At 41.1% G+C, this 9,910-nt stretch overlaps 1 protein-coding gene across 1 annotated transcript; it reads left to right on the top strand.

Moving 5' to 3' along the window:
• The first annotated feature begins 430 nt into the window (after window positions 1-430).
• Window positions 431-2,296, top strand: LOC109955964 (protein-lysine methyltransferase METTL21B). The gene is made up of 3 exons (XM_020592646.1): window positions 431-932; window positions 1,026-1,137; window positions 1,653-2,296. The coding sequence occupies exons 1-3, from the start codon at window positions 771-773 to the stop codon at window positions 2,048-2,050; spliced, it is 672 nt and encodes a 223-aa protein (XP_020448302.1). The 5' UTR covers window positions 431-770; the 3' UTR covers window positions 2,051-2,296.
• The last annotated feature ends 7,614 nt before the right edge of the window (window positions 2,297-9,910 follow it).

Below are 9,910 nucleotides of genomic sequence, written 5' to 3'. Positions count from 1 at the left end.
AGTATGTAAACTTATGTGTGCTATAAAATAAACCATTCTTAAGTGCATAAAATAAAAATCACCCTAACATTAGACAATTTATCACCTATTTTGATAACAATGATAATTATAAAGTTATGTTTCAAACATACATGCTGGATATCTGATGGTTCTTGCTTTTCAAATGTGAGGATTTGCTTATTTTCTGTTCTTTATTGTAAATTTATTAGCCTTTTGTTCTTTGTTTTTAAACCTCATGATGGATTTGTTTGTTTTTCAAAATAACGTCAGCAATATTGAATGTACAAAGGTGGAATATAACCTATACTTATACATTGATTATGGATGTATTATTAATCAGAGTCCCTAGGCTGCCTAACCCGGAAACGGTTTGTGTTATTGTACATTTCAAATTAAAAGCCTCGCACAACATACTGTACATTGGGACCTACCCATGGCACATACATAAAATTACAGCTAAAGTAGAGTAGTAATGTAATGGCTTATAACATTGTAATGCATTATATTAATGTATAGATATATTTGTTGTTCACGGAGTGCTTGCTGAAAACAGTTAATAATAGGTTAGCTAAATTAAACTTATAACTAAGTTAGTTAAACAGTACCGAGTCAAAGCAGTATACTTTGAAAAACTGACTTTCGTTTTCCAACTAATTTCGCGACGACCTCCGGCTAAGCTAACTAGCCGTTACGTTACTTGGCATGGAAGATGACTAGTGCTCGTAAGCATAGTTAATGTGATTATTAACTGAGTTTATTCACTGCTAACTATGAATTGTGCTGGGGACGTAGACGACCCATTTCCCGTCGACGACGGTTTGTTTACCGAAACATTTTCTCAAGAAGATGTTTACAGTTTGTTCGGTGAGGAGCTGAAGATAAGACAGGTCTTCGGGGCTAACCTCGGCGTGGCTGCCCCGGTCTGGGAAGCTGTAAGAGCGAGCTCAGTTTGTGTTGATGTTATTGAAAAGGCTTATTTTTGCTTTTGTCTGACAATAACGGCGTGCATTTGCATGTCTACACAGGCACTATACCTGTGTCGTTACTTCGAGGAGCTGTGTGTGGAGCTGAGAGGAAAGCGGATCATAGAGCTGGGAGCAGGGACTGGTGTAGTCGGGATTTTAGCCGCACGCCTCGGTATGTTGTTGATTTACACTGCGGAGAAATACAATACATTCATGGTAGTGGTTATGAGTGACCTTTTCTGGCTGGTTAAGTTATTCTACATCAGTCTGTTTGAAGAGTTACTGTTTGGTTTGACTCACACGCTCAACTCTCTGTGGCTCCATCCATACTTCAATCGTTTATATAGATGTGCAGTTTACAGTTGCTTCCACCAGAGGCAGTGCAAACCTGCCGGTGTTGCTTCTGTGGCGGTGTAAAATCCCCGCTGTCACTTATTCAGCACATGTTGTATGTGGTGCATTCATCTGTAAATATTTCTGATTTCTGATTTTCATCTAGGCTACATGTACAAGACACACAGGTTGCACAACCATAACTTTACAAAACGTTACATATCTTTGCTTAACGCACCATAACTTTTCTAAACTTTACATAACATATGTTTTAAATCTTTCCACTTTAAACAACTTTCCCACAAACTTGAGCATTTCATCACATTGGAATCGGTTGTATTTTTGTCCTTTCAGGTGCAGTTGTGACCCTCACAGATCTTCCTTTGGCTATCCCACAGCTTCAGGCTAACGTCTCAGCTAACATGCCTTCCAGTGGCTGGACTTCTCCTCCTCCTACCATCCTCCCTCTGTCCTGGGGTGAGGACCACATGAACTTCCCTTCTGACTGGGATCTGGTACTTTGTGCAGATATCATTTATCTCCCACAGACCTATGCACTGCTAGTGGAGACACTAACTCATTTGTGCAAGAATGGTGCTGTGGTATATCTCTCATCCAAGATGCGAAAAGAGCATGAGACCACAGGTTTCTATGAGGAGCACTTGCCAAGCAGATTTAATGTGGAGCTTGTACATCGTGATGACAAACAAAACATCAATATCTACAGGGCATTTCTAAGAACAGACCTGTGACGGAAGGTACAGATGTCTGCTGAAACCAGTTATGGCCTCTGGTTTCATAGGTGCCTTGAAAGAGATTTTTTTAAAGAGCAGTGAATGCATTTTATAAAATGAAGCTGTCAGAAATAGGGCTGGGTGTCATTTCAGAGTTTTTGATACGGACACCTTGACTTCAATACCAGTTCCTAAACAATACTTTTTTTCCACATCAATTTTATAAAATCAATTTTAACATAAAATATACATACTCAGTTTTATTTTTGAGTGAATTTTTTGTGCACTCAAAGCAGTTTCATAAACCTATATAGCAAAACCTTAAGTTCTGTTAATATTAACAGCAATATATAAAAATGTAGAAAAGGATTTTTTGACACTCGATGGTACTGACATAATTTGATCGATGCCATAAAAGTATTGAAGTTTGATACCCAGCACTAGTCAGAAAGAACTGCTTAACTGTTGCTAGATCATCCACTAAAAGTACAGATTTTCAGATTATACTCAGTCTTTTTACTTTTTGCTGCATTGCTGTTTTTAACTGTGCAAGTTAATACAACTTGTCACTCATGTAAAAAAAAGAGCTTGCTTTCAGTGCAATAGCGCTAAAATGTTTAAAATTGTACCATTTTAGATGAATTGTAGTACACCACAGCTTTCTTAGTCTCGGCCTGCATTGTGTCTAATGCAACATGGCTCCGCAGAATCGCCTGAACAAATAAGAAATAAGATTGTGAGACTTTGTAAAGGTGAGAGAGGGTACAAGAGCATCAGTAGGGTAGTGGACATGCTGTGAAACAGTAGCAGCAGTAGTTAGGAAGCACAGGAAGAGCCATGCTACCAGTAAGAAAAGGCACAGTTGTTCTTGGAAAAAAATGAGACAGTGAAGGATATACATGAAGTTCACCTGTATAAGGGTAGCCTCATGCAAGATTAACGATTTTCAGAGTGCATGAAAAGAGGCGTGTGAAACTAAAACAAATGACTCTGGATCAAGTGGGGCCCAGCATGTTGTCATGGACCTGGCTGGGACTACCACAGTGATTGCTGTGGTATATCCTATCAACATGAACAGATTGCCACCCTTGCAGGCTGCTTTCTGTGCACACTTCATCCCCTCTCTCTGCTGACGTACAGATTTTCTGTTCAGAAAAGGAAAGCCTGTTTGTTACGCTGGAGAGTTTCAAAGAAAGGGAGACAACACGTCCGCCGCCCATCTCTCCCTCTGCTCTGTTCAGCTGACAAAACAGCAGATCCCTGTGCCTATGGACCGTCTGCTTGCCATGACGCCAAACACCTCCATGTGGGTGTCGTGCAAAGAGCATAGCACTGATTTTGTTGATGTTCTTTGTAATTTGGGCAAAGTTGCTAAGAGGTACTGATGTTGACCAGAGTGTCTTTGGACTGATAATATCCAGATAGAAAACAGCAACTGGAATTTACAGTTTGAACCTAAATGTTGCCTTTTTTGCTGAAAAATACTGTGCAGATATGTGAGCAATGACTTAGCAGTAATCTAAGTGTAAAATATTGTCATAATACTGAACCTAACACAGTTACAACTAAACCTTATAAAACTGTCAAAGTTTTTGTACTGTGAATCAGTTTTCTTCATAAAACTCCTTTTTGTGTCTGTTTGATTTGAGTATGACTAATTAAATTTGTTATTTTTTATTTTTATTAGTGTAACAGTAAATCTCAGATTCCATGTAGCTGAGGGGATGATGGAAGTAAAGATAGTATTTCAAAAACCTGATGAAAAAATTCCTGTATTATTGGAACTGGGCAGGTTGGCTGGACGAGAGGAGGGTTGGCTTACAGTGACGGGAGCGTGTGTAGGGTGGGAGGGTGACTGAAAACCACTGGCATTTTAAAACAGGTTGTCCGCTTTTGACTTCATTAGACCTCATGTCACTGTATGAGCAGTCAGGATGATAATCGGAAAGTAGCAGCTGAAGAAAGGTAGGCGGTAATGCGTTTATCTAATAATATCTAGTAAAAATATATATTACATTTCTGATTAATCTTATTTAAAAACTTGTGTAGTAAATATATAGCCTGTATCATTCAATGTTAGATGCAATTCTATTTTCAAATATTTTAATTTAAAGTAGGTGAAGAACATGTCTGAGGTATCTGATTGTATAATTTTTCCCATGTTTCAGATCTGTGTATCAACCACATGATGGAGTTTTGGCCTGAGAATAAGGGTCAATCACATCTTTATGCCAAATTTGGTACCAGTCCTGGGATAAACTGTACACATATGTGAGTTCAGGGCTCTGAAACCTGTGTCAATTGATGTTAAGATTTTGATTATTAATCTCAATGCATGGTTAATAATCAACAAACTAATTGCTCAACAAAATGTCACTTACCTATTTGTTTCATCTGTATGGACTATGTAACTCTGAACTAACTACACAATATCCAGAATAGCTTTATATTCCACATTGCAGATTTTTTTAAGTAACATATTATTTTCACTTATTAAATATCAGTTTTGCACCATGCAGAGACAATAAAGTGACACTAGAGCTCATGAATGGAACCAATGGAAATGATGTATCATAAAACAAACAGTCATCTTTTTAGAAATTGTATATTCCTGTTTGAATTATTGCACATATTTTCCCAATATTTTACTCTCAGTTACCATGACAGGCATCAGGCATGCCATTATCCATATGGTGAACCTCGGGATCAAGGCAGGGAGTCTAGCTACAGGACCATACCAGGATCAAGAACAGAGGCTCTACAAGCGTACACTGTCTGGACAGACCCAGAGCTGTGTGCCCCTGCTTTGTCTCACTTCCCTTTTATTCTTGACCGTCACACTCAGCAGCACCAGGATCCTGGCAAGTATCAGCCACATGAAGCCACAGCCACTCAACAAACAGCGAGGGAATACAAGAGAGAATTTCTGAGGGAGGGACGGCAGAGCAGGTGGGAGCCCCCTAGTCCTGTTTGCTATAACATAAAAGTTTCTACTAAAAAGACCAACAGCAGCTATCGAGAACTGGAGGCTTGGGCAGCTCGGTACAGCCATTCACTTCCAAGGAGGAGACATGTAGAGGCTGAATTAAGAGGTGCCTCTCAGGGACTGTTGGAAAGCGGCAGGGCTTTGGAGAGGGAAGGCAGGAGTGGTCCAGATTCTCAGAGAATAGCACTGCAACATCTCAGACAATCTGCAAACCTCAGTGAATCAGGAGTGTGGGATAGAGGAGGTAGACTGCAGACTCGGACCTGTTATCCAACTCAAGCTCCTGCCTCTGACAAAAGCCACATGTTGGACATGAAAGAAAAGACAAGATACCAAAGGAGGATGTTTAGCCACCCTCCTGGCTACATTGCTCCTCCTCCCTATAACAGCCCACATAGAAGTTCACCTGTAGTCCACCACACCAGCTGGGAACAGGAAGGTAAGAGACAAGGCTACTGGTCACAGCTCACACTTAGAAAGCAGGATGTCTCTGTGCATCCACAAGATAAGAAGAAGGGAGAGAAAAAAGCCTGTACAAAACCAGATGGAAATAAAACCTGTACAGAGCTGGGTGGACTCGAGCACAAAAGACGGGAAACGGATGCCATACAGCCAAGAGGTCCTATCAGTATCCAGAATACACACATGCAGTGTGAGTATATGTTGTCCCTGCAGCAGCCACAAGTGATACAAGCAGTCGAAAATACAAAGATGAATAAGCAAACATCCTCAAAGATCATAGAAGGAAGGGAGTTCAGATTGAATAAAAAGACCGGTGGGATGACTGTATTCTGCTTGGTGTCTCGAATAGCTGGCATCACGGAAACTCCATTCTTGCCACGCTGCCCCTCACAAAGAAGCATCAAAAACACAGAATTAGAAGGAGATTCTAAAGGTTTATTGGGCAGTAATGACAATCACATGAAGATTGCAGATGAAGTAGACTTCAAAGCACTGGTACTTACAAAGCAGTCAAATACTTCTGATGTGAGAAATCTCAAAACCAAACAGGAGGAGACAGGCGTCGTTTCCTCTGGAAAAAATAATTTAAACTATACAGATTCTACATCTGGGAGACAAGCTGCAGAGTCAGCACAGCCTGGGGGAATCAGATATCCTTTGTGGAAAGAGCCGAGTTTCACAAGTACGGCTGAAACTAAATATTCATCTACTTGCTGTTTGAAAGTAAACAATGAGGAATTAAAATCAGGTGATCCGCACAGCCAGAAGGATGGCTCTAAAGTTCATCCAGTCGATGTCAAAGTAAGGAGATTGGATATCAAGAAGGACACAGAATCTGAGGACTGTAAAGGCCTCCTGGTTATTGACACAACATGTGTTGTAGTTAAAATGGAACTGATTCCATCGCCAGAGAAAGAGCATGTTCAGTATTTAGCCTCAACAGCACTCACTGAGCACAGTGCGCTTGATATTCCTTCAACCATCTCGCCTGAATCAAACAATCAGAATGACCAAAACTCAGAAACACACCCTTTCCACATAAAAGTGGAAGACTTAGATCATACTGAAAAAAGGGCAGCTGAAAAAAAAAGTGAAATGTCTTCTACCTGCATTCCCTCTTCAGCTTCTGGAACCTTGGAGGAGCACGGTGAAAGAGTCCAAGGAATCCCTCTGTTTGAATGTGTCACTGAGCAGCAACCTGAAGATGCTACGTCATTCCTTGACTTGCATGTTGAGGAGCAGGACGAGGAGGTTGAATCTTCTCCAATAAAAAATGTCATTCATGATGCAATTAGGAAAAAGCCAAGGAACACAACACAGGAGAAACAATCACAGAACTACTTCAACGATGGCCAAACTGAGGACGGCGTGCGTTTGAAAGATGACGATGCCAAAGAAGCGGTAACAAATGAAGATGGTGAGGATTTTGCAGGATCTTACAAGCAAGAGTTTAATATTTCTGAAGAGGACATTGACTCCCAACTCAAACCAAACATCAGAATGTCACAGAAAACTACTAGTCTGCCTGAATCTCCAAGCGAAGAAGGAACAAGTCGGCCTGTTGAAAATGATAGCTCCTCTCAACCATCCAAAGATCTCTCTAATTCATCTTTGCTCTGTGACCTTACAGCTCTCTCATACATCTCAGTGTCAAACACAAGCCCCCTTTCTTCTCCTCCTCCCGATCTTGATTTAATAGATCCAACTGTAGAAGCAATGTCTGCTGTAATCTTGTGCACCAAGGACCAGAATGAACAGCAAAAAACATCACAGCTAACAGAAAATCAGATCAGCAATGCATTTGACTGCTGTACCAAAGATATGACAGGAGAGTTGGTATCACAGCAACAACCTGGAAACAGTCAACCAGACAATGATACTAGTGTAGAAGAGTGTAATGTCACTGACGAGGAACCAAGTAAAGAAGCAGATAGGGATCCTGTAGACCATTTGGAGCAGACTCTTGAAACAGCCAAAGAAAATGTTATCGATATCAAGATTTTACAGCTACAGCTCAAATATGTCAAAGCTGAGGATGTTGCCTGTATCCAAGAAAGTTATATGACTGAAGAGCAGCTAGAAAAAGATGTCACAAGTCCTGCAGCTCTTTTAGAAGCATCAGTATCCAAAGAGAGTGTGACCGATAATCAGACTCAAATAGAAGTCAAACTTTTGCAGACATTCAGGCAAGTGGAAGAAGCTTCTTGTGTAAATGGGAGTTATATGACTGAAGAGCTATCACAAATAGATGCCAGTGAAGATCCTGCAGGTCTTTTGGAACAAACAATACCCCAAGAAATCATTCTGACAGAAACCGAAACTTTACAGGACACTGCACCACGGACAGCTTTAGATGTGCTCTCACCCTCTGAGCTTCATTCTCCACCACACGAGTCAGACAGAGAGCCTGTTTCTCTTTCGGAAATGGACTCCGTCTGTCCCCCATCGCTAAATCCTGATGCTGCTGACTCTCTCCCTCCCCCTCTTCATTTGGACTTTAGTGAAGAATCTCTTCAGTCTTCGCCCTCCTTTCCCTCTGCATCACCTCCACATCTACCACCCAGCTTTACCCGTCCTCCTCAAGAGGGAGGTGGAAGTGTTTCCCTGGACCTGGCTCACAGAGAAGTTCCCCAGTATCCCAGGTCCCTGTGGGATGCAGTAATTCGCATTAGAAAACATACAGCGCCTGACTCTGAGAATGAAGAGGAGGAAGTGAGTGAGTTGTGGGATCCAGAGAACTTCACAGAGGACTTGGGTTGCCCAGATGTGGTAGTGGACATGAATTCTGGAAAGATGGTCTTTGATGAAGAGGAGGAACATGTCATTTCAACTGAAACAAGTGTTGAGGATGTAGAGGGGGGGCAGATCTGGCAGGATCCATGGCATGAAGAACCAAGCAGATGTGCTGAAGAAGGCACACCGTCCTGCAGCAGCAGCTGCAGTCACAGCTCTGTAGGTACAGTTACTGGAACAGAAGAGGACACAGGAAGCAAGACAGAGCCTGATGAGGGGCTTCACATGACTGGAGGAAAGAGATGCTGCTCTGTTGAAATGAGAGGTGAGGACATGAGGAGAGTCGTGCAGCAAGATGAGAAAGATTCAAATGAGTTTTGTCTGAGTGTGGAGTGTACAGTTGAGGCTGTGGGTGTGAGAGAAATGGAGAAACAAGAAAATGAGGAGGACAATTTCACACCCTCAGAGGTCACTGGTCTCAGATGAAGTCATCACAGGTTGTACAGCTGCTGGGATGAATAAGCATGACTAAACTTTACACCATATAAATTTGTACTTTCTTTGATATTGAATGAAAATAATTTCCTCAGAAACATTTTGAATCTGATGGAGACGGTTTCTTGTAAGCTAAGGGTTTATTTTTGATGGCTGAGCGGTGATGCATTTACTGTTGTTATAGAAATGTAGGAATTTGGTGAAAAGGAAATATAAAATATTCAGACAAATTCATTCTTGGAAAACTATTCCTGAAAAGCTTGTCCTTTTCTCCTGTTGTGATAGAGACTAGAGAGTTAAAAATAACATGTAGCTGTGAAATTATGAAAGTGGATCTAATTTTAAAAAAGTATTTGGAATACTTTCATGGTATGGTGACATTTCTATCTGATTATTCCTCTGTCTACAGATAAAAAGGGAAAACTTTTAACACACTGTACATGGAGAAATAAAATTAACTGGAATCTATGGGCCCAAACATTTCACAGCGAAGTCTGTGGGCTCTGTACTTGTGATGGGCAGTGTGTCAGCGTCAGAACATACTGGTATGTATTATTTTAGAGACAGCAAGTCACGGTTTGGTGACTTATGATTGAGAGTCCATGACTTATAGTTTGGGGTGGCATAGTAGTGCAGTGGTTAGCACTGTCACCTCACAGCAACAAGGTCCAGATTCGAACCTGATGGCTGACCAGGGTCTTTCTGTGTGGGGTTTACATGTTTTGTCCGGGTACTTCAACTTGTTCTTACAGACGAAAGTGTGAGTGGTTGTCTGTCTCTATGTGTCAGCCCTGTGATAGGCTGACGACTTGTCCAGGCGCACCCGCCTCTCACCCAATGACAGTTGGGATTAGCTCCAGCTGCTAAGATAAGCAAGTATGAACGGACACCTATAGTTTATACATTAGATGGTACAGTATAAATGCATGTTGATGTTGGACAAATATATTTCCATTGATACAAGACAACACAGATGCAGAAAACTTACAAAATTTTTATATAGAATAGGAAATGTCAGGAGAATATTCACATGAGACAAGTTCATTTTTCCACACAGAGGAAAATAAAAGAAACCAAATACAGTATATCTCCTGACCTTTTTAGTGTACATCGCCAAGACAGCATGAGGATCTGATTCTCTAGATTGTGGACTACAGCACACTCTAGTGGGATTACATTAGAGTTCAGTTTTAAAACAAATC

The sequence above is a fragment of the Monopterus albus genome, unplaced genomic scaffold (genome assembly GCF_001952655.1).
Source record: "Monopterus albus unplaced genomic scaffold, M_albus_1.0 scaffold18.1, whole genome shotgun sequence".
Classification (NCBI taxonomy): domain Eukaryota; kingdom Metazoa; phylum Chordata; class Actinopteri; order Synbranchiformes; family Synbranchidae; genus Monopterus; species Monopterus albus.
Note: the sequence above shows the minus strand (reverse complement) of the source record. Positions and strands in the feature narration are given on the sequence as shown.

Bases quoted from the DNA above. Each gene is read 5' to 3' on its own strand.
- LOC109955964 (XM_020592646.1), top strand. From the start codon at position 771: ATGAATTGTGCTGGGGACGTAGACGACCCATTTCCCGTCGACGACGGT. The intron at 933-1,025 runs GTAAGAGCGAGC...ATGTCTACACAG, and splicing joins CTGCCCCGGTCTGGGAAGCT to GCACTATACCTGTGTCGTTA. The intron at 1,138-1,652 runs GTATGTTGTTGA...TTGTCCTTTCAG, and splicing joins GATTTTAGCCGCACGCCTCG to GTGCAGTTGTGACCCTCACA.